We start from the raw sequence: 23,831 nt of genomic DNA on the forward strand, positions 1-23,831 counted from the left end.
TGGGCTGAATATTACCTTTCAGCAGGACAATAACCCCTAACATTTATTCAAAATAATACAATGGTTTAGATCAAAGCATATTCATGAGCTATAAGGGTGCAGTAAAATCCTTGATCTACATCAAATTGAGAATCAGGAAAATTGATGTTCACAGAGGTTTTCCATCTAAAACAACCCGACCCAAGATATTTTAAAAGTAAGAATGGACAAAACTGCCAATCTGTAAATGTAAAAGTCTGGGGAATACAGCAGAATACTTTTAATGCATTGAGAGATATGGTTCTACAAAGTAGCCTAAATTGGCTCAGAAGGGTTAAGTACAGTTACAATTTACACAGTGAATTAGATTTACATTTATACATTTATAGAGATTCAAAGTAAATTACATTCATTCTAATTTGATCCCAGTTATTAAACAATGTAGTCAAGTTTATTATTTTAAATGGAAAAAGGGTTTTCTCTCTAATTAAACTCAGCCAGTTGCATCAAGACACTGACTTTGCAGCAATTCCTCTTCTGGAACAAGGATGTAGCGACAGCAGTCGATTTAATTGAGTTAACTTTGCAGCAATACCTCAATCTGAGCCTGAATGTAGGGACAGCACAGAGAAAAACTCCCCCAGCAGATTCTGGCTCTGTGTGAGCAGCCATCTGCCATGACTGACTGGACGATTGAAAAGACGGAAAGAAACAACTACAACAACAAAAAAAAGACAGTACACTGGTTCAACAGTATTTCCAGTGTGATTGAGAAAGCAAAGAATTAATGGCAGCAAGAGATTCTTTAGGAGCTTAATCTAGGAGGAACACAACTACGCATATAAGCTCTGAGACAGTTGTAAATCGAAGAAAACAGAATGTTATAAGCATAATTCTAAAAACGTGTATTATTTTTCTTTCTTTCATGTCATAGTTATCTGCTATTTTTCTTGGTCAGTTATGCAAAATCCCGTCGATACACAACAGGAAAAAAATGTGAAAAAAACCCCACAAATTAAAAATGAAGGAATAATAAAAAAAATCATAGTAAAATAAGCAAAAACATTTTAAGTAGATTAATTTGAAAGTTTTACAGTAGATTAGATTATAATAAAGGGTGAAATCATGTATGCCAAGAATGCTCATCTTTCTCTTATCTGCTTTTGATAAAAATCACACTTTGGGACAGTTTGTTTTTGTAAAGCACAATGAGAACCCGAATCTCCTTCGTTAATCATAAAATAAAGAGCAATGTCACCCTAAATTGTTAAATGTTGCTTCAGCACAGAGCATATCAACAAAAGTGTCAACATGAGTAAAGTAAATTTTATTGATATTGAACATATTCAGAGTCAATAAGTAAGATTGTTGAGAGGCCCTATGCAGAATTTTGATTCGATAGCCAGTAATCCTCAAACCAGAAACTTTTACCACAGAGAGTATAAAGTTTAAAATTGTTCACTATCTAACTTTTAACACAACTCGTCTAACAGTTAACTGAAGAGCCATGAATGGATTCCTCAAGGAATGTATTTTGTTTGACATAAACATGAGTCACCACCTCACATTATTCTTTAGATAAACAACACTTTGGGGTGTTGTAGAAGGTGTCGGCTACAGTGGTGGTTAGCAGTGTTTTGTCAAAAATAGTCAGAAAAGAAGGAAAGAACAGGCTTAATTGCATTTACTGATCAGAAACTGTGGACTACTGTCAGTTATTGTTTAGATTTTATTTGGGGACACAGATAGCTGGAAATATAACTCCGGAACAGAAATAGGGAGAATAAACAACATGACTGGTGGTAAAAATCTATTCCTTTTGATATACCTCTAAAAGGAGATGTATTTTATATGATCACATATAGCACAGATACTAGTTCATTAAAATTGCCAAATACATTTCAAACTAAGCATCATTTTCAGGTCAAATGTGCATTTTAGTAACATTTAGAGTACATTTCAAAGAACTTTTACCAATGATTATCTTCTAAAATCTTAATTCTGTGTAAGAATTTTAACTTTTCTAGAGGGTCCTACAAACTTTAGGGCCTAAGACAACTGTTCAGTGTGTTATACCTCTGCTAATAATAACTGAATCTGTTAGAGCGTAATAATACTTTGTTGAAACTCCTTTTAAGTTTTTCAGCCAGTCTTTTGTGGCTGACATTTGCCAAATCTTGATTTATTAGTATTTGAACATTTTGTAAAAGTTATCCAGTTTGATTAGTGATGACATCTCTTGTCTCGTTTTTAGGTGATCCCGCAACGACTCTGTTAGATTTGGCATTGGTCACTGGCGGGGTCATTCCGAGGCGTTCATTTTCTTGTAGTTCATCCATTCTTTTTTTCTTTTTTTTCCTTTTTTATAGCTGAGATGTTTTGATGGAAACTGCCTGTTATTCGAGGTGGCTCAGTATTTCATGCACCTTAACAAAAACAGTGACCACAAGTATGCAATAGAGCACGTTGCGGCCACCACTATGTTTTGTTTGGGTTTTGTGTTCATTCGGTGATGTTCACTTCTGTTTCTGCGCCAAACACCTTTTGGAAATCTGGCCCAAAGATCTCACTTTGGTTCCTTCAGACCAGACCACATTGGTAGACCATGTCTGCCACATTGCTTTGGACAATGTTAAGTTTAGTTGCTTTTTTAAAGCAAAGGATTCTTTCCCATTACCCATTATCTTAGCTTTTACATATGAAAATATATGATATTTTTGACACTTGTCAAACATGAAAAGTGCATGTTAGAAATTCCTGCAGCTTCCACAGTTTTACTAACAGTCTCTTGGCCTCCTTGAACAACTTTTATCTTTTTTATCCCTTCAATTTAGGAACAAACTTTCAGTTTTGTTATTTACCCAGTATTTTTTAATCACTCCCTTCTCAGTACTATGGTACATACTGTATTCATATTACTGTTATTTGTGCTCTCCTTTACCTTTATACAGTGAGATTGTTTTGATAATCTGTCAACTCTTTATGAACCGTTTTGGTAAAATATACTAATTCTACTGGAAAGTCTTGCTACAACCGTTGAAACCGTTAAAAGTCTTCTGTGAATCTTCTTACAGGAAGTAGAATCCCCGAAGAGCAAGTTTGAAGACATTACATCCAGACTGGGCTTAAAGTCACACAGACTTGAAAGTCAACGTCCAGTTGCTAGAACTTTCACCTGAACTCCAAATAGCCATCCAACTTTAAGTCATTTTACAATCACTCAGACTGTTAAAAGTCTTCCGTGAGTCTTCTTACAGGAAGTAGAATGTCTATCTGGGGGACGATCCCCGAAGCGCAGGTTTGAAGACGGACGTTACATCCAGACTGGGCTTAAAGTCACACAGACTTGAAAATCAAGGTCCAGTACAGAACACCTGAAAAACAAGGCACAAGATAGGTTGGGTTGTTTATTATATTGTTGGCAATGAAACATAATGTTCTCTGAGTCATGTTGTAACCATGTCGGCTGATGTTCTGTCTTTGTCACACGTACGGCATATGCCAAATAATCCAAAGGTGTTTTAATAATTTAACCCTTGTGTGTGCAAGGACTGAGGCAAACGTGGAGGACTGTGGCAAACGATATAAGTTTTACAGGTGTGGGGTCGGTTGGACCCCATTTGTAAACACCAGGGTTAATAAGGAAATCATGAATTTTGTGCCTCCACACATAAAACCCTGGAGAATAGCCCGTCACAGTCTGGTTTTCATAAAAATGGAAAAACAATGTCAGGACGAAACAAAACAGGAAAACAGTCTGAGCCGGTGATGTTGGGCACATTACAGAAGACTTGTCACTCATTGAAGTGCGTCCAGCTGGAAATGATAACATTCACTCTAACAAAAGTTGTTTTCTTTGGTCACTGCTGGCTTATATATGGTCAACAGAGATGCATTATGTCACATAAAAGCATTGCTCAATAGGTAGAACAAAAAGACACAGGGCTGATTTATTGTCAGTGGAACAAAAGGGCCCTTTGTGTTTGTATTTGTCTACTTTCCCCCATTGTTTATTGGCATCACACCTTTGGGGATCAGGGCAGCTTTATCTATGCAAAAGTAAGGGTTATAATTGCAATTGTTTCCAAGCACCGGAATGACAGGAATGGCGATAACACATAAACTCTCCAACGTAACTTTTACGGTTTTATAATGGCAATTTCCAGAACTTTATCCATAATCTCTAAAGATATAATTTGTGTCTTCTTCAGCTCCCACCTTTCCTCAACGTAGCAATTAACCGATTTGAGAAACCTTCTTGTTTACCTTGACCGGAGGTCAGTGAGAAAAGCAGACTTTATAAAAACAAGGGCACAAACTCAAAACTGTGTTTCTTAACACTAACCTCACAGTCTTATGATGCTGAAATCCACCACAGCCTGAGTAACAAACACATGATCTCCAGCAAGACTGTAGGGTCTAAATTCATTATTTTTCTGATCACATGTCTTTTAGTGCAGTAGTGATTCTTTGGCAAAATGCATGTTTTTTAATTTAACCTGATTGTTTGTTGCATGAAATGATGAAGCTAATTTTGTAAGGATGCTTTACAAAATTTTCATATCTCTTAAGCATTTTAGAATTTTTTCACATTTTATATTCCAGATTCAAATGCATTTGAGAACATATTGTATAGCAAAGCAACTGAAAGTATAGGATAATTGTGAAGAGAGAAGAAAATACTAAAAGAGAAATTGAAAAAATGTGTTGTATATTTAAATTTGCCCCTCTTTTACTCTGATACACCCAATTAAAATCTAGTCACTTTTCAAGTAATCTTACTTCTAAACAGAGTCCAATCTCGTGATGTTTCTTTTCACATGGTGATAGCATCATGCTTTGGGAAAGCTTTAACAGGAACAACAAAGTTGGTCAGAAATTATGGTAACATGGATGGCGCAACAATCTAGGAAAAAAAAAATACTTGCTAGAGGCAGCAAAAGAATTGAGTGGCCGAATGTTTACCTTTTGGCAGAACAACAATAGGATGGCTTAGATCAGTGGTTTCCAATTTTTTTATACCCACAAAATAATAGTAGCAGACATTTGTGACTGTCTATTGCTTCAGCATACAATTATTATTGCAGAGTAAATTAATTAATTAAAATCTCAGAAATCAATACTTTATGACCCCAAGTAGGTTCCTTACCCCAACTTTGTGAACCACTCATTTAGAACAAAGCATATTTGCATGTTTAGAATGGTCCATTCAAAGTCCACACATAAAACCAATTAAGAATCTGTAGTAAGACTTAGCAATTTCTGTTCACAAAGAAAACGTTCACCGTCCAGCATGACAACAACCCTAAAGATATGGCCAGATGGCTTAGATCAAAGCATATTTCTGGAAAAAAAATGGCCCAGTCAAAGTCTAGACGTAAAGTCAGTTCATAATCTTTGAAGATTAATATTTGAAAATACCCTCCATCCAGTATGAGCAGAGCTACATTCCAAAGAAGATGTAGGGAAAGAAATTTCAGATGGCAAATTGGTAAAACAACTTTCCTTCAGTTATGCAATTACGTGCTAATGTAGGTCAAGTAGATAAAGTCCAAATCAGATACAATGGACTTTGAAATAACTAAAAAAAATTAAAAAACGAAAACAAAATCTAACCCACGCCTCTAACAGGTATGAATACTTTCCATGAGAGTGTAAATGTAGAATATAGAGCAAATGTCAGTTTTTGAGTGGGATCAAAGTAGTGTCACTCACATACGACGAGCTGAACTTTCTGGTGCAAGTTATCTACATTGCATTAATTTTAGAAATGCTCTCTGATGAATCTCATTTACTGCGTAAGTGAAACGGCGCCTCCTGGCGCATATTACGGTAACAACAATTGAATTGTTTCTACTATCTTGCTGCTTTAGGTAAATTTTGATATGAAGAAATTACTTTTGTTTATTTTTACAAAAAATGAACACAAGGGTTTGATTTTATACCTAGTCTTACATAAATAATGTAGCCGAACGAAAACCATATCTTTTGTAGGAATATTTTCATTTTAGGTCTAAAAGGAGTTAACAGAGCTTGTTTATTAAATTGTAAATAAGAGGAACTCCTTTAAATCTGATAAAGATTTTATATTATTGGTACTCATTTTGAACAGGGCAAATTAATTTGGTATGGGACTTTGGAATGTTTGCAATTTTGTAATGGGGTCAGAGTGTTGTCCCGTGGTCTCTATATCTATCATTCTGCCCCCTTCCACTGATGAGTCATGACTTGCAGAAATTACTTACTGGTATCCAGTATAACATTCTGTTTATCCTTTAAGGGAGTGTTGTTATGATTACTACAATTAGGGAGGCTCAGGCACGACATTTTTGGTCAGCACAGTGCAGTGAGGTTCTTGCAAAAGTGTTCACACCCATCTCGCTTTTTCTTTTTTGACACGCTGCAACCACAAACACCTGTGTATTTTATTGGAACTATGTGTGGTATACCAACTCAGAAGAGTATATGTTTGTTTTGTGAGAGGATACAATACAACATTTTCTTATTTTCTATTAAGAATCAGGGAAGCGGTTGGAATGCATTTGCAAGATTTGTCTTTCACTGCAAAATCAGCTGGAAATATTTGGGGTATGTCTCTACTTTGCACTTTTAGAGACTGAAAAGTGCATCTCAGGCTTGGATGGAGAACATATTGCTCTTGCAACAGATTCTCAGTTGGATTTCTTTTTTCTCAGTTCTGACTGAAAAATGATTTGATCTAACCCATCTTTCAGTATTCCTAGTCTCCAGTATTCCAAAATGCTACTGAAAGACAAACCACTGCCCCAGTCTAGTCTTTTGCAGTCACTAAACAGATTTTCTTTCAGGATTTGTCTTCCCATCACTTCTGGTCACCTTTCTTGTCTCTGCTGAAGAAAACCAAACCCACAGCTTGATGCTGCTACAAACATGGTAGTGTGCTGGCGAGAAGGATGTAGAGTTTCAGTTTTCAGATTTATGTCTAAAATTTGTTCTCTTACCAGATTCTCCCACCTGAGCCGTGGATCTGCACAGTTCCCATGTAACTCGAGGCAGCTCTTCTGCTCTCCAACTCAAAGAAGATTTGTAATTGTGCCGTGTTTTCGTCCATTTTTGGATGACAAAATGAACACCGCTCTGTGTTTTGTCAAAATCTTTGTTGTATTGTTTTATAGCCTAACTCTGCATCAAAACTCTCTGCAACTCTGTCTTCTTCTTCTTTTTTGTTTTATGGCGGTTGGCAAACAACTTTAAGGTGCATTACCGCCACCTTCCAGGTTGGAGTATGAATCAGAAGCTCATAGCCTTCTCATAATACCCGTTCTTCTAAGAAAATTAAAAATACTATCAAAAACTACATCCCCTGATGATCTCTGAAACAACTGTCTAATATCTAACTTATTTTTATTTCTACTTAACTCTCTAAGTAGTATCTCTCTTTCCCGTACATATTTGTTGCATTCTAAGAAAATATGTTGTACTGTTTCTAATTCTCCACAATGACTACAACAACCTGTATTATGTTTATTAATTAACTTAAAAGTACTATTTAATCCTGTGTGTCCAAACCTAATTCTAGAAATAACATCTTCTTCACTTTAAAAACTTTCTTTTTTCCATTTCCTCAACCCATTCTAAAGCCATTAATTTTGCCATTAGCTCACCTGTATACATTGTCAGTTTATCAGTTATTCTTTTATTTTTCATAAAGTTTAAATCTGGAGCAATAAAGGACATACCTACTTGATTATTTACCATTTTTGAGGCATCTGTGTATATTTGAATATATTCTGAATATTCTTTTTTAATATAATTTTCCATTTCATTCTTTACCAATTCTCTTCCCTTTTCCAATAATTTTAAATCAACTTCAGCCTGTTCAAAAACCCATAACGGAATGACAGGAATAACAACCACAGGACTAATTAGAAATTTATCAATCCCAATATATATTTTATTTAAAATTATCCATCCAAAACTATTAATTTGCTTCTTTTCTTTTTCTTGACAGGGTTGTAATGTCATACATGGAGGATGGGCTTCATTATGTCCTTTAATATTTGCCCAATAGGTTAAGGCTAATTGTTCCCTCCTGAGCTCTAGTGGCATCTCACCCATCTCAACCTGTAGAGCTGAAACTGGAGTGGTTTTCATCGCTCCGCAGCAAAGTCTTAATGCCTGATATTGTATTTTATCTATATTTGCCAATAAACTACTTGAAGCTGAATTATATAAAATACATCCATAATCAAAGACTGATTTAATTAGCCCGATGTAAATTGTCTTTAATGCTTTCCTGTCTGCTCCCCATTCTTTGCCTCTCAGACATCTCATAATATTTAAAATGATTTAACTTTTTTTACACTATTTTATCTATATGTATTTTCCATGTGAGTATTTTATCAAACCATATACCCAAATATTTAATTTGCTCTTTCCTTTCTATAATATTCCCATATAACTTAAGATCCACATTAGTTTTCACCTTCCTATTTGTAAAAACAACAAATTTAGATTTGGATGTTGAGAACCTAAATCCCCATTCTAAAGCCCAAGCTTCTACCTTATTTAATGCTTCCTGTATTTTCCTGTTTATAAATTCTGTGTTTTTTCCCCTTTTCCATCATCAGCAAATAATGAAACACTAAAAGATTTATCTAAACTACTAAAAATATCATTAATCATTATAATAAATAACATAGGACTTATAATACTGCCTTGTGGAGTACCATTTTCAACTTGATACTTTGAACTTATTTCCCCGCCTATTTTAACTCTAATATTTCTTTCAGTTAAGAAATTTTTAATCCACCTATATATTTTACCCCTTATGCCTATTTGTTTTAATTTAATCAGCAGTCCTTCTTTCCACAGCATGTCATAAGCATTTTCCACATCCAAAAAGATCGCCATTACACTCTCTTTATTAATCTGGGCCCATCTGATTTCATGTTCCAGACATAATGCTGGATCGATTGTACTTCTGCCTTTCCTAAAACCAAATTGATAAGTTTTAATCTTCTCCTTAGATTCTAGGAAATAAATTAACCTGTTATTTACCATTTTTTCCATAATTTTACCCAGACATGATGTTAGGGCTATTGGTCTGTAACTTTCAGCTGAATTTGGATCTTTCCCAGGTTTACAAATAGGAATAATAATGGCTTCTTTCCATTTATCAGGCAATATACCTTCTTCCCAAACGTTATTATACAATTTTAGAATTATTTCTTTACTCACATCCACTAAGTTTATTTAACATATTATAAGTAATTTGATCATTACCAGGAGTTGATTTACTAGAATTCCTCAGTGCTCTATTTAATTCAAACAAGGAAAATTTCATTTTAATAAAATCATCATACTCTTCATCATTATGAATTAAATCAATATTTTGCTGTTTAGTAGTTTCACGTCCTAATTTTTCTTTATCTAGATTCTCTGTACTATGTACTTTTGCAAATATTTTCACTAATATCTCAGCCTTATTTTTATTATCTATAATAATATTTTCATTATCTTTTATTATTGGAAAAAAAAAGACTCTTTGGAATTTCCAGACATTTTTTAAATAGTATTCCAAACCCTGTCTAAAGCAGTGTTTTTCCCCAAAGATTCACAATATTTCCTCCAATAATCTCTTTTAGCGTTTCTTATAATTTTACTGACTTCTGCCTGTTTCTTTTTATAATTTATTAGATGCTGGAAACAAATTATTTTCTTAAGTGTCTTAAAAGCCTTATTTCTCTGTTTAATTGCTATTGAGCATTCTGGTGTCCACCAAGGAACTATCTTCTTTTTTCTATTACCATTACTTCTAGGAATACACGATTTGACTGAATTAATTATACATTTGCTAATTTCTAAATTTAACTTATTTATATCTACATTTTCTAAGCTAACCTCACTCAAAATTTCAAACTTACCCCAATCTGCTTTCTCATATTTCCACCTCCCCTCAAGTTTTGTCTGGTCTTGCTTTACATTTATACCTATATTAACAAAAATTGGATAATGATCACTCCCTATTGGGTTTTCTTTAAATACTTTCCATCTGCATAAATCAGCAATAGATTGAGAGACCAAGGTCAGATCAATGGCAGATTCTTTACCCCTCATAAAGTCCACCCGAGTGCCTTCACCATTACTTAAAATGACCAATTCTTTTTCTTCAATCAACTCTTCTACAACCCCTCCATTATAATCATCCTGATCTCCTCATAAAGTGCTATGTGCATTGAAATCCCCACACCAAACTATTTTCCCACTCCAGTTTCCTAGGATTGATTCAAGTTTAAATTTTTCTAATTGTTTACAAGGATTATAAAAATGTATTATTGTAGTATTCCCATTATTTGTCCAAACTTCAACAGCAGTAATTTCTAAGTCTGATTCTACTTGTAGCTGAATAAATTTTATGTTGGTTTTTACAAATATAGCACAACCTCCTGCACTCCCGTTTTACTTGTCTTTACGTAAAACTGAACAACCCTGAATACTAAACTGTAACGATGGCTTGAGCCATGTTTCTTGAATGCATATTACATCTAGTTTTGGATTTAGATTATTAATGAAGCCTTTAAATTCCTGACCATTTGCTATCAGACTGCGAGCGTTTCATTGTAATATTAGAATTATGTGATGGTTTGAGATGCCTCCAGTTCAGATGCTCCTTCACCCTGTCGCAATTCATCATGATTTTTTTCCCAAGATAAATATTTGACCTTAAAAAAATTTGCAGCTGCTTTCAATATAATGTTTATTTTTTCTGTTTTATTTTTTGCTTGTTCTGAGCAATTAATGATGTATGCAAAAAAGGGTATCGATTTTTCTAACGTGATGTTACCCTGATTATTGTCTGCCACTGTCTTCCTTTCATAGTTTATTTTTGGAGCATTATCATTACTTTTCACCTGTTTCACTGCTTCAGCATAAGTAACTCTCTTTTCAGTTTTTATTTTTTGAATTTAAGCTGCCTCTTTTCTTACAGTGCATCCTGCAAATGCTGTAGTATGATTTCCTCCAGTTACAACATTTAATAGGATTATTTCCACACTCACCATAAGGATGTTCGCCTCCACATCTCCCACACCTGTTTCCCTTTACAAACATTTGCATCCATCCATCCATTCATCCATTTTCTTCTGCTTATCCGGGGTCGGGTCGCGGGGGCAGCAGCTTCAGAAGGGAGGCCCAGACTTCCCTCTCCCCAGCCACTTCTTCCAGCTCCTCCGGGGGAATCCCAAGGCGTTCCCAGGCCAGCCGAGAGACATAATCCCTCCAGCGTGTCCTGGGTCTTCCCCGAGGCCTCCACCCGGTGGGACGTGCCCGGAACACCTCACCAGGGAGGCGTCCAGGAGGCATCCTTACCAGATGCCCGAGCCACCTCAACTGGCTCCTCTCTACGTGGAGGAGCAGCGGCTCTACTCTGAGTCCCTCCTGGATGACCGAGCTTCTCACCCTATCTCTAAGGGAGAGCCCAGCCACCCTGTGGAGGAAACCCATTTCGGCCGCTTGTATCCGTGATCTCGTTCTTTCGGTCATGACCCAAAGCTCATGACCATAGATGAGGGTGGGAACGTAGATCGACCGGTAAATCGAGAGCTTCGCTTTTTGACTCAGCTCTCTCTTCACCACGACGGACCGGTACAGCGCCCGCTTCACAGCAGACGCTGCCCCAATCCGCCTGTCGATCTCCCGCTCCCTTCTTCCCTCATTCGTGAACAAGATCCCCAGATACTTAAACTCCTCCACTGGAGGCAGGACGACCCCCCTGACCCGGAGAAGGCACTCTACCCTTTTCGGGCTCAAGACCATGGCCTCTGATTTGGAGGCACTGAGCCTCATCCCGGCCGCTCCACACTCGGCTGCGAACCGCTCCAGTGAGAGCTGCAGATCACGTTCCGATGAAGCCAACAGGACCACATCATCCGCAAAAAGCAGACATGCAATCCTAAGAGTCCTTAATCCTTAAGAGTGTGACCCCCCTGTAATTGGAGCACACCCTCCGGTCCCCCTTTTTAAACAGGGGGACCACCACCCCAGTCTGCCAATCCAGGGGAACTGCCCCTGATGTCCATGCGATATTGCAGAGTCGTGTGAGCCAACACAACCCTGCAACATCCAGAACCTTAAGGAACTCTGGGCGGATCTCATCCACCCCCGGGGCCCTGCCACCGAGGAGCTTTTTGACCACCTTGGCGACCTCGTCCCCAGAGATTGGAAAGCCCAACCCAGAGTCCCCAGGCTCAGCTTCCTCAACAGAAGGCATGTTGGTGGGATTGAGGAGGTCTTCGAAGTATTCCGCCCACCGGCCCACAATGTCCCGAGTTGAGGTCAGCAGCGCACCATCCCCACTATAAACAGTGTTCGTGCTGCTTCCCCCTCCTGAGACGCCGGATGGTGGACCAGAATCACCTCGAAGCTGTACGGAAGTCTGTCTCCATGGCCTCTCCAAACTCCTCCCACGCCCGAGTTTTTGCCTCAGCGACAATCCGAGCCGCATGCCGTTTCGCCCGCCGGTACCCATCAGCTGCTACTGGAGTCCCACAGGCCAAAAAGGCCCGGTAGGACTCCTTCTTCAGCTTGACAGCATCCCTCACCGAAGGTGTCCACCAACGGGTTCGAGGGTTGCTGCCGCGACAGGCACCAACAACCTTGCGGCCGCAGCTCCGATAAGCCGCCTCGGCAATGGAGGTACGGAACATGGTCCACTCAGACTCAATGCCTCCCACCTCCCCCGGAACGTGTTCGAAGTTCTGCCGGAGATGAGAGTTGAAGCTCCGTCTCACAGGGGACTCCGCCAGACGTTCCCAGCAGACCCTCACTACACGTTTGGGCCTGCCAGGTCTGACCCTTTACAAACATTTGCAATATGTCCAAATCTTTGGCATTTAAAGCACCTGAGTGGTGGTGGAATATACTACCTTACATTAAAACTCAAGTAGTCAACCATTACCTTATCAGGAAGAACTCTATCTTTAAAGACCAGTAGTACAGATGTACTGTCCATTTTCTCTCCATTCCTAAAAGCCTGTAGTCGTTTGAGGTCTGTAACTTCCCTTCCTTTAATTATTTTCTTCAGCTCCTCCAAATTTTCTCCTACAGGAATTCCTGATATTACTCCTTTCTCATCCCCAACAACCTTTCTTTCCAGCACTTCCTTTTTACACACCGTTTGTAATTTAAGAGCTTTATTCTTTTGTTCAGCATTTTTACAAATGATGAGCAGACTTCCATCTCTTAAGACTTTAGCTAGTTCTACTTCTCCAATAGCTCTCTTAAGTCCATTTGACAGATTAATAGGGCTTACTCCAAACATATCGGGTCCAGTTTTAAATTTTTGTATAACTTTAAACTCTTCCATCATTGCTTTCTTCCTTGTTTCAGCTGTTTCTTCCTCATCCTCAAGAGATCTTTTCCCAGTGTTTATTTCCTTTTTAGCCTTATCTCTCCCCTCTGCCCCTCTTCTATTTTCTACCATAGACCACCCTGTATCCATATTCTCGTCCTCCAAATTTCCCCCACCACTACTTGCCATCTGATCCACTCACAACCCGGATTATGCCAAAAACCACCTCTGGCTTAATTTAGCAAATGCCAGTTAGCGCTTAATCGAAAACCGCGTTCTCTGCAACTCAATGACCTGTTTTTTTTTTAAGTTGTTATGATGCTGGTTGTCACTAATGATCGCTGATATTTGGTACATTACTGCCACCAAGTGGCATGGAGTGTGGATATTAACTTTACTTAGAAACTTAATAAACTTAGAAACTACATTCTCTTAAATAATTTATTCTTCTTAAGGTACATACAAAAGGTGACAGTATTTGTCTGTTGTCTGTCTTATCGTTCAATGGGACTTAGGTTATCCAAATCACTGAACACTGTATTGTTCAAAAATATCAACATTTCTAAATAAAACACACAACCCCAGCAAACGTTTTAAATCTAAAAAAATTATAGATATTAAAAGAATCCATGATGTCTGATCTTGCCGTTCGTCTTATTTATCCCCACTGACGCTGTTCGGAAGGGATGTGCGTCTCCCTACTCGCGTCCGTATGTTTGGAAGCGTTTTCATAGATTTAAAATGACGTGGATTTTGACAACAGCAAAGTGTGTGGTTAATATTTCATGTGTTTTATTTTGTTTCTCATTGTTACCTTTAGTTTTGACGTTTTACGGCCTGGGTAACTATGACAACCTTAAATCATTCGTACTATACGATTATATTTTTGTACAGTAGTGTAAATGTTGGCTACAGACTTTTTTAATTTAATTTATTTATTTTTTAACTGTACCACTTGAGGGCGACTTTCACTTCCTCTTTATATCTTGTCATTTCTGCTTTTCTAAAACACCGATCCTGGATCAGGTTTTAAATTTCCGCCTAAGTTTTTTTTTAATAATGAGTGTTCGCAGGAAAACGTGGGACAAGCAAGCTGATCCAGGTTCAGTCTGATGGGGAAAGCCTTCTTTGAGGGAAGAAGCGGACATACATACATGCTGGCACTTAAGCGCCTGAAGCTTTGACAGGCATCCCTCTCGACCAATCAGAAATGCCATATACTGCTAACTTCCGTTCAGGAAGGCGGGCCTTAGGAGTGGGCGTGAAAGACACGAAAGGAAGAGGAGGTCAAATGAGATGGTAGAGTTTGGAAAGCGTGAGTCTGTCATAAGGAGAGATAACCAGGTTTATAGAGGTCTTGTGTGATCATATCGTTTATGTTGCACATTTTTATGTTTCAGTTCGAATAATAGAGTGGCGTCAGAGGGGTTTGGGTTCCTTTGTTTGCGGCAAAATAGTTAGTATGAAAACCTGCTAGCTAATGCTAACGATACATGTAGCGTGTTCACACAGGGGTTGACAGCAAGAGTTGCTACCAGAGTGAAGTTATGACTACTGCTAACTAAAACCCTGCTTCTTTATACACACAGGGGTAATCTATGGTGGTTCTTTTTGGAACGTCCGGCTTGTTTAAAAAGTTAGCTTGGTAACGTTGCTGCTGCACCGTCCTGCCATTGGCTTTTATCTCCGGGACCTTGTATCACGGTCACAGCTGTCAGTCATGTTTCACTCCGTGCCCCGACGTCCCATCTGCGAGATCGGAGTCAATACAATGCGGCTCCAGAGCAGCAGGTCTCTCGGGTCTACAGTGGAGGAAGGCATGGAGAAACTCCAGAGGTTCCCAAGGCTGGGCAGGAACTTGGGCCTGCTGCTCTCCTGGCTCCAGAGAGCAGGTGTGGGCTCCAACAGGGCCTCGGGTCAGAAGAAAAAGAAGGGACTGCTGTCCATATTTGCTGACCACTGTGGCTTTGTGACCGGTCAAAGGCTCCGGCGGGCCTGCCAAGTGGGCGAGCTTTACTCCAACCTGTACTCCGAGCGAACCAGGTGGACCCTGGTTGGCAACATTTGGCGCAGATTTCAGAACAATCACGCCCCCACTGGGAAGCTTGTGGCGGCTCTGGCTGGGGTCTTCTTGTGGGAGAGTGAAAAGATACAAGATGAGGAGATCCGCAGGTGAGAACTCCTTGCACCTCACCCACGAACAACTGGGATGGAAAGACATTATAGGGAACTAAAACAGTCACTCTGACAAAGAAATTGCCCTCTCGTTGGACATTAGTTTCAATGCATTTCCATGTATATTCCCAGAGCATGATTACCTTAAGTAAAAATAGCATGGTATTTACATAAAATTGTAAAATAATTTGTAGCATGGCCAGCTTATTTTTATTCAAAGAAAAAAGGCACTGATTTGCTACTAAGATAGTTTAACATATTATTTGAGGTCATTTGTACCCTTTGAGATTTCGATTTGAGACATAAAGGGCATTATTATTTATAATATGTTTATTTATTTCTCAATTTTAACACATTTAAGTGAAATGGCAAGTATGTTGCATAGACTACGATAGTTTCAACTGTTGTGCTGAATATTTTGCTCTTTTGAGATGAACACAAGGAAAACAAGTTGACAGTTACTCCTTAACTAGCCGGACATAATATAAAAGTGTTGTCCTCACTGATCAAGGTCTCCAATTGCAAAGGAGACCTTTGAAGCAAATTTTGGAGGCTATTATATTTCAGGTTCTTGCATTCATGCTGTTGTTGCCAACAATATTGGCCTCTGGATGGACTTTTGCTGTCCACAACTGATCTAAATCAGCTAAGGGCAGCATTTACTGCAAGATGGTAACACTCGCAGTAAACTATGAAACTTTATGCCGCTATAAGAAACTAGTTAATCTAGCGTGTTCTCTGGCATTTCATTTTCAGGACTTTAAACCATAGCAACTGTATGACAGAAAATTTATTCTAATTCTGTATTTATTATAACCTTAGTATACATTGATACCTGTTACTGTCCCATGCCTACTTGTAACCAGTTGGTAACTGCAACCCGCAGTGAGTTGGATTGATTTCCCCGTGAGCTATCGTGTGAGCTGTGACTTGTGTGCTAATCCTGTTTTGACACTGACGTTTCTTTAAAGATGTGGACTCGAGCTGGAAGCCATGGAAGCTGTGAAAAAGCTATGCACAACGTCTAGCAAAAAGGCCGCATACCAGGAAAGTGGCTGGGAAGCTGTGGTGGACAAGAAGGATATCAAAGTGTGGAAGAGGCAAATTTCCGACACCCAGCTCTATGAATACAGAGGTCAGCACGGTTGCTATCTGACACCCAAGTTTCTGATGGGCACGTAGGACAACAATCTGAGTTGGCATTTTCGTTCTTGTTTTTTCCTGCAGTATTGGGTTCCTACAACGATGTCACACCGAGACAGTTCTTCAATGTACAGGTAAACTCTCATTAATCTCATTATGTTCCACTTAGTCTGTGTCACATTTAGAAGAGCATTCGACTGGAACTACTACTTGGAAGCTCATAGAAAAAAGATGGGCTTGGAAAAATGTTTTGCAAGTCATAGGAATTTCCAAAAGTGCTTTTTACGCTGTTTGGTATTTGAGTGAAGATAACCCCACGGCTCTTTCAAAAATAAAAAGAGCAGCTATACTCTTTGCTTCCCTTTTTTGTTGAGAATAATCTGTATTCAGTAAAGGTAACACTTAGCTATATTTTACAAGTTTTAAGTGTTTTAGATTTGTTAGCTGTTGCTCATTTTAGTCCAGACACCTAGAAATCTATATAATATTCCTTTATGACACTGCTGAATAAAATGTCAACTTCCACTTCTGCTGTTTCAATAATTGTTGATTATAAAGGTAAACTCCAGCCAAGATAATGGTTTGTACTGAAATGTCTTCAGAGTTTTAAAAGCCCAAAATTTGGAACAAAAATGTTTTGCCCTACCTCAGGGGGGTACGCTCTTATCCACTGGTGGGTTTGTGTCGTACTGGAAGCATGGAAGTCTGAAATGTATTTATTTTTTTCTTATAGCTATGCGTAGCATCAGAATCTAATGGAATTCGCCTGACTGATTCATGTAGATGTAAACACACTTAATTAGCAATTTCTTTCTCGCAACATCTTTTAAAAATTTTCTCAAAATTTGTATCACAAGGTTATTGTAAACCATAAATGCTTGTTCTGTATTTACTAACACTTTCCCCCTTTCCCTCAGTTGGACACTGAGTACAGGAAGAAGTGGGATTCGTTGGTCATCAAGCTTGAAGTGGTTGACAGGGATGCCAACACGGGCTCTGAAGTTGTGCACTGGGCGACACACTTTCCAGTAAGTTTGCTGCTTATCCTCCACTCAATGTTTTATGTATTACAAACAAAGAAATGACCACAATTTTTCAGTTTTAGAAACAAATGTGTCTTTATTGTTCCTTCACAGTACCCGTTGTATTCAAGAGACTATGTTTATGTGCGGCGGTATGACGTTGACATGGAAAATAACATGATGGTCTTGGTATCCAGGTGGGGCTCATAAATATTTGCATCTAATTGTAAACTTGATTGGTGTTTCGTACATTTACAGACACAAACAAACCGAGTGATGTGTGCATCTCATAGCTTGCTGTGTGTTGTTGTTTTGTGTAGAGCCGTGCAGCATCCTAGAGTCCCAGAGACTCAAGAATTTGTGAGAGTCCAGTCATACCAGTCAAAGATGGTCATTCGTCCTCATAAGTCCTTTGATGAGGTTTGTAATCGGTTTTGAATTATTTAGTTACTTCAAGCTTATAAAAAAAATGTGTGTTTTTTAAGGTTTTGTATTGATTTGGCATTTTCCTTCACAGAACGGTTTTGATTACTTGCTGACCTACAGTGATGATCCACAGACGGTCTTTCCTCGTTACTGTGTGAGCTGGATGGTGTCAAGTGGTGAGCTCTTTTTCACTGCCCTAAACTTACAGTTTATACTTTTATCTCTTGTTGGCTGTAGATAAACATTCAGTTAAAATATGTTTAATATACCAATTTCAGACACGGAGCTGAAATAACCATCTTCACCGTCTTGGAAAGTAGATTTTAGGGGCTTCAAAGATGGATTGTTTAGCAAATGTTTCTAGACTCTTCTCTGTTCTGTTAGGTATGATCAGTCTGATTGAAGACTAACTGTGCAGTATAGCAAAGTTGCACTATTAATCTTATTTTACTGCTAAAAATAATGTGCGGTGACAATTAATCTAATCTAATTAAGGTTATAACAAAGTGAGTTCAGAATCTTGTGATCTTGACATAACTGAATTGGTATTGTGCCAAAAACATGACTGGGGACTCATAATTTTGTCATGAAAACACTGCTAAGCTGTAATCAACAACATAAAAACTAACATCATGTAGATAATTGTTACATGACAAAACAAGGTTAACCTGAAATCCCATTTTAGTATGCTGAACTATAATCAAACAGTTGTTACTAAACCATCTTGAGATTTAGTTTTTCTCAAAACATTGAGATTAGGGAAATGTTTTCTTAACAAAATATGACTTGGGCATTTCTCTGCAGATAATAATGTTATGAAAATTTTGTATAATAATGTTCTCCCATTAGACAAACAAGCACAGGATCTGTCTGACGCTTGAAAAGTTTGAAAACTTACTTTGGAAATTCTTGAAAAGTGTACGAACCCTGTATACAGTGTTGTATCCTCAACACTTGGCCGTCGCTCTGGTGATTAAAAATGGATTTGTGCCAGTTTTAAAACTTTCAATGCTTTAAAAACACTGACGCTAAACCTCAAAAATTTTATTCCTACATCAGAAGCTGAATAATATTTCAGAAAATTTGGGGAAATCCTGGAATTTTGAAATTGCAACTTTATAGAAACCCTGTCCATGTTTATTATCTATGTTGGAGAGTTGTTTTTTTGAGTTAGTTGAATATTTATCATATGTTCCTGAGTAAAATTGCTGGTGAACTCCCTGCCAGGTATGCCAGACTTTCTAGAGAAGCTCCATACTGCCGCCTTGCGGGCCAAGAACTTGGAGGTCGGGATTCACGACTACACCGGCGTCATCAAATCCAGGAAATCCAGCGAGTCCAGCCGTCAGCCGAGCCAGGAGCGCCTAGGTGCTGAAAACACACACACTGGTGGTCCTGGTCACATCTACGCTTGAGACGGAAGTCGTCCAGGAGTCAACTCTGGCATGTTTTAATTTGCACTCGAGTCTGTTTGAAGTCCTCCAATGAAATCTTTAGGGTACTGCTTCAAATGAACCCCTTAACTGTCACCCCAAACACACCCACATGCAAGTCAACGGGGCCATAAGGACACCGGTGTCCTCATGACAGTTAAGGGGTTTGTAGTCCAACCTGCAGACACATGTAGATGCCGTTATACTGTTTGTGAATGAGGCAGCCAGAATATGATGGATGGCATTACAAGATGCAGACTGATGACGGTGGCACAGTTTTGGTATCCGGCCAAACAATCATCATGGTTTGGCAGTGGCGTGTCTTCTGTAACTATACGATCCAGCCAGCTTTCCTGTTTTTGAAGAGGCTTCTGCCAAAGCACTATTTCTCTCTCTCTCCTTTTTTCAAAGCTCCATGGAAAGTCATGTGGTTTGTCTTGACTTTGATACAGGGAGGTGAATATGACTGAATCCTGGTGGACTTTATCACTGAATTGCAAGGCCTTGACCCAATGAACCCACTGCCTGATGAAGAACTGTGGCCGCTGTGAGAAACGCTTCACAAGAGGTTCCTGCATTTCATGGATGAGGAGGTTGTAGTTTTTTTGCTGCGCAATAGGGTCATTTTACTGGAAAAGGGTTTAAATGTAAATGTTTTTTTTTTTTTACATTTGAAGAAGAAAAACAGGAGTTTGTAGTCATCTCAGTGTTCAAAGCTGCCAGCCTTCTGAAGATATTGCAGTCTTTCAGCAGTAGAGGCATAGTGTCTTACAAAAACCGCATAAATCCTCTTTAGAAAAGGTACTAAAGTGGTCGTAGTGAGGAGGTTGCACAAAAACACACAAAGCAGTGCCCTGCGTAGACCGTGCCACATGACAATTTGTCTGGATGTATATTTAAGTTCTCGTTTTGAATCTTGTTTTTTGCGTTTCTCTGTTTAGTTTGTTTCCACTCTGTGTTTTACGTGGTTTTCTCCTTTACTGTAGGTCTGGCACATTTATCGTTTTTATGTGCAGAAAGCTTCACAATACCTAACCCGAGTTTCAATTATACGTTTTCTTTTTTCATGCAGGTTCTACTGAAACGTCATAGTGTTCTCCGTTGATGTTTAAAATGAGCTGTATGCAGGGTCTCTAATGAATGTACAAAGTGAACCACATGCTGTGGATTGAAACCTTGCCTAATTAAACTGTTTACAGCTTGTTAAACTGGCACCGACATGGTGTTTAACAAAGCCCTCCATGTTCTACTAAATTGTTATGTTCACAATTTGTAGTTGACGCATCTGAGTGAATCGCTTGTTTCAGTGTAATTCAGTCCGCTTCTTTTTTTTGTGACAAAGCCTGGTCCTGAATTTGTTTCATTTACTTCAGTGGTGAAGCATGTCCTGCTTTTTAAATAAACTTGGTTGTGTAATATAAGAGAAATTTGATGTATTGAAATTTAAACGTTTGTTTCAGGTTCAGTCTGTCGTAATCGAACTGAAATGTGAAAATCTCAACCCAATAAAACATGTTTGCTACTGTTGAATGTGTGCATAGATTTTTAAGGCTTTCCCTCAAGCTGTGCAATCCTTTTTGCCGTTCCTTTTTGCCCTTTATTGCAAAAAAGTTGTTTAATTTGACCTCATTTAGTAAATGAGGAGCAGTTCATGTTGACTATTTTCATTTATAATCGAATGGATTTTGATAAATAACCTGAATTTGGAGTCTAACCAGATCATCTAAACGTCTTTGTCTGTCTCACCGTCTTCAGCTTGAGAACAGCTCTGATATATCATCCTGCCAGAGAAAAGGACAATCCGCATTGTCTCTGTTAAACCAATGTAGTCCAGTCTAATGGGATAAGGTATAAACCTCGTACTCCAGTCTGGGTGAAAGGTCGGAGAGAAGCTGCAGAGACGCCTGGTGGTTTTACTGAAAGCGCTGCTGAATCAATCGGCTACTGAATCAATCGGCTGCTGAAAAATGCTGTCAGTCATGCTACAAAACCTTTTGTACATTATACTAATTTTAATTTAGTATCTATTTAGTTTGACTATTAAGCCAACAAAAAAAAACAATACAAGAAAAGTGACCTTTTTTGTTACATTTTCATCACCTTTACTATGTCAATATAGAAAAAAATTAAATGCTGAGCATTTTAATTTACATAAGTATTTTCTTTTGATTAACACTTATTAAAAATACAAATTCAGTTAAAATAATCTCAGGTATTTAAAAAAAATCTCATAACTGTAAAACTAATGCATATTCTACATCATTCTGGACCTTAATTTTTAATCTAAACACCACACACACACACACACAAACACGCACATTTTATGGGGTGTTTGTGGCAGAGGGCATATTTAGGCTTGGATAATGTACTATGCATTTAATAAGACTGTGTTACAAATAATATATGATATATTTAGATATATTAAATGCATATTTTTTGATGTGGAATGAATTTTACACAATAACATAATAAAGGATAGTATATTTATAGGTAGTGCAACCTCTATATCCATAATACATTTTGGCTTATTTCTTTCTTCTTTTTGAATATAATTTATTAATTTTTTCATTCATTGCTTTGCTGTATAATTTCAAATTATGAAGTCTGACAGAAATGATTTGGCCTTCAAGGTTTTACTTAATATTTGTAGTTTGCTTTTTATGCTTGACAACATTTGTGTTTAATATTATTTATATAAGGATTTCATTCTTTCATGCATGGAGCAGTCAGAGAAATCATTTTGGAGACGGGAGCAGCTCCAGTCCTCATTCATTGTTCGCAGCAATTTTGTTATATAATATATAATATATATATAATATAATATAATATATAACTCTTCAATCTCTATCCTACATTAATTTTTTTTTGTACATATTACCAAAGCAGAAAAAAGCGTGCATTAACATTTAGGAGAATACTTTATAATTTTCTCATAGCTACTATTCTGTACACTATATATGCAAAGTAAATGTCAATTCTGACTTATGCACTGGTGGCTTACATAAAAATAAGGTGATCTTGTATTCGTCTGTGTGTGTCCTGTTTTCTGGATCACTAAAACTGCTGCAGTTTTATTGATTTTCTTGTCTTTATTTTGATGAAGACATTTTGACAAGTCAGACAATGAACAAAATCAGTGCAGTAATGATTTCATTTCCCAATGGCTAAAGTAGCTGCTAGTTATAACCCAGTGTCATGGGTTACTAATTCTTATCAGTAATTGTTGAAATGTTCTCAATATGACCTTCAGAATAAGAAAAAAAAGAGTAACAAGACAGAAAATATAGGCAAGGAGTTATAGTTTAAAAAAGTACATGAAGTTTTGATGATGCAAGTTATTTTTATTCATGTAAATATTGATGGTAAACCTGTGAAACACTTTCATGTTACATATTTATTGCAAAGTATTTCTCCATTAAGAAGTTCACCATTTATAGTGCAAGGGTGGTCATTAATGGTGAGTTTTAAACTAGAAAAAATGTATTTGTGGTTCTTATTCAAGACAAAATTAAAAAAAAGAAATAGGCAAAATATGGATCGATTACAATAGGAGACACAAGGAAATGAGGAGTCTGGTTTTCACAAGTGAAATTTATTGGTGCAGTGTATCAGTTCTGATCAGACAACAACGATTGAATTTAAATACGTAGCTGAGCTCTGGATAGAACACAGTAATTTCATCATTAATCCAGGTATATAAACTCATCCTGAACACTTGTGTTTCAGTCTTTGTGCAGCAGTGGTTTGATTTACGCATCTGTGATGCATCTGCAGTCCTGACAGGCGGAAGATCGTTTTAATGTATGACCTCTAGAGACTGAAATTATTGGACGCAGTTAAAAGCCACCAAGCACTTACTGTAATTGATCGTTTCTATGAATGGGACATATTTTGACCACCCAGCTTGTAGATAATGACAGGTTTATCTGAATGAATAATTTGAACTGAATGACCCCTGTCACACTGCTCCCCCCGCCCCCCCACCTCCATCCATTTTATTTAACTAAAAAAAATTAACACACACAGAGCATTTAGTTTCAATTTATTAGTCACAGTTCTGAATTTTAATGTGCATCATGAAGTAAAACAAGACGCGTTGATTAAAACCAAACTCAGAAATAATTTTTTTATTCAGTGGTTTGCAGTCATTCTAAAATCTTCATCCTTATTACAAGTTTTCACATCAAGCAAATGCAAAACTGCGAACGTGTAAAATATTTCGATGCCTTCGCTTGGGAGATGACTGTAGGTTGCGCTCACAAGCCTCCAAGGTGCTTGGCACAACCATGGACACGGGATGCACTGCATGGTTAGATCAAGCAC

General features: G+C 37.9%; 1 protein-coding gene and 1 long non-coding RNA gene across 5 annotated transcripts; both read left to right on the plus strand.

Moving 5' to 3' along the window:
• Positions 1 to 6,408: 6,408 nt before the first annotated feature.
• LOC103473680 (uncharacterized) lies at positions 6,409 to 9,263 on the plus strand. The gene is made up of 3 exons (XR_535057.2): positions 6,409 to 6,567; positions 6,807 to 6,891; positions 6,963 to 9,263. It is a non-coding gene; the product is annotated as an uncharacterized LOC103473680 (long non-coding RNA).
• Positions 9,264 to 14,525: 5,262 nt separating this feature from the next.
• Positions 14,526 to 21,038, plus strand: stard7 (StAR related lipid transfer domain containing 7). 4 transcript variants are annotated; one of them, XM_008424088.3, is made up of 9 exons: positions 14,526 to 14,624; positions 14,899 to 15,481; positions 16,456 to 16,619; positions 16,712 to 16,761; positions 17,545 to 17,655; positions 17,764 to 17,846; positions 17,970 to 18,069; positions 18,167 to 18,251; positions 19,303 to 21,038. In XM_008424088.3, exons 2-9 carry the CDS (start codon positions 15,030 to 15,032, stop codon positions 19,488 to 19,490), a joined length of 1,233 nt encoding a protein of 410 aa, XP_008422310.1. In that variant the 5' UTR covers positions 14,526 to 14,624; positions 14,899 to 15,029; the 3' UTR covers positions 19,491 to 21,038. The 4 variants fall into 4 exon arrangements, with proteins under 4 accessions (XP_008422310.1, XP_008422312.1, XP_008422309.1 ...); XM_008424090.3 differs by having other exon boundaries at positions 14,566 to 15,481; positions 19,303 to 19,443; positions 19,961 to 21,038; XM_008424089.3 differs by having other exon boundaries at positions 14,590 to 14,608.
• Positions 21,039 to 23,831: the final 2,793 nt, after the last annotated feature.

The sequence above is a fragment of the Poecilia reticulata genome, chromosome 12 (genome assembly GCF_904066995.2).
Source record: "Poecilia reticulata chromosome 12, P_reticulata-male-v2, whole genome shotgun sequence".
Lineage (NCBI taxonomy): Eukaryota > Metazoa > Chordata > Actinopteri > Cyprinodontiformes > Poeciliidae > Poecilia > Poecilia reticulata.

Bases quoted from the DNA above. Each gene is read 5' to 3' on its own strand.
- stard7 (XM_008424088.3), top strand. From the start codon at position 15,030: ATGTTTCACTCCGTGCCCCGACGTCCCATCTGCGAGATCGGAGTCAAT. The intron at 16,620-16,711 runs GTCAGCACGGTT...TTTTTCCTGCAG, and splicing joins CCAGCTCTATGAATACAGAG to TATTGGGTTCCTACAACGAT. The intron at 18,252-19,302 runs GTGAGCTCTTTT...ACTCCCTGCCAG, and splicing joins GAGCTGGATGGTGTCAAGTG to GTATGCCAGACTTTCTAGAG.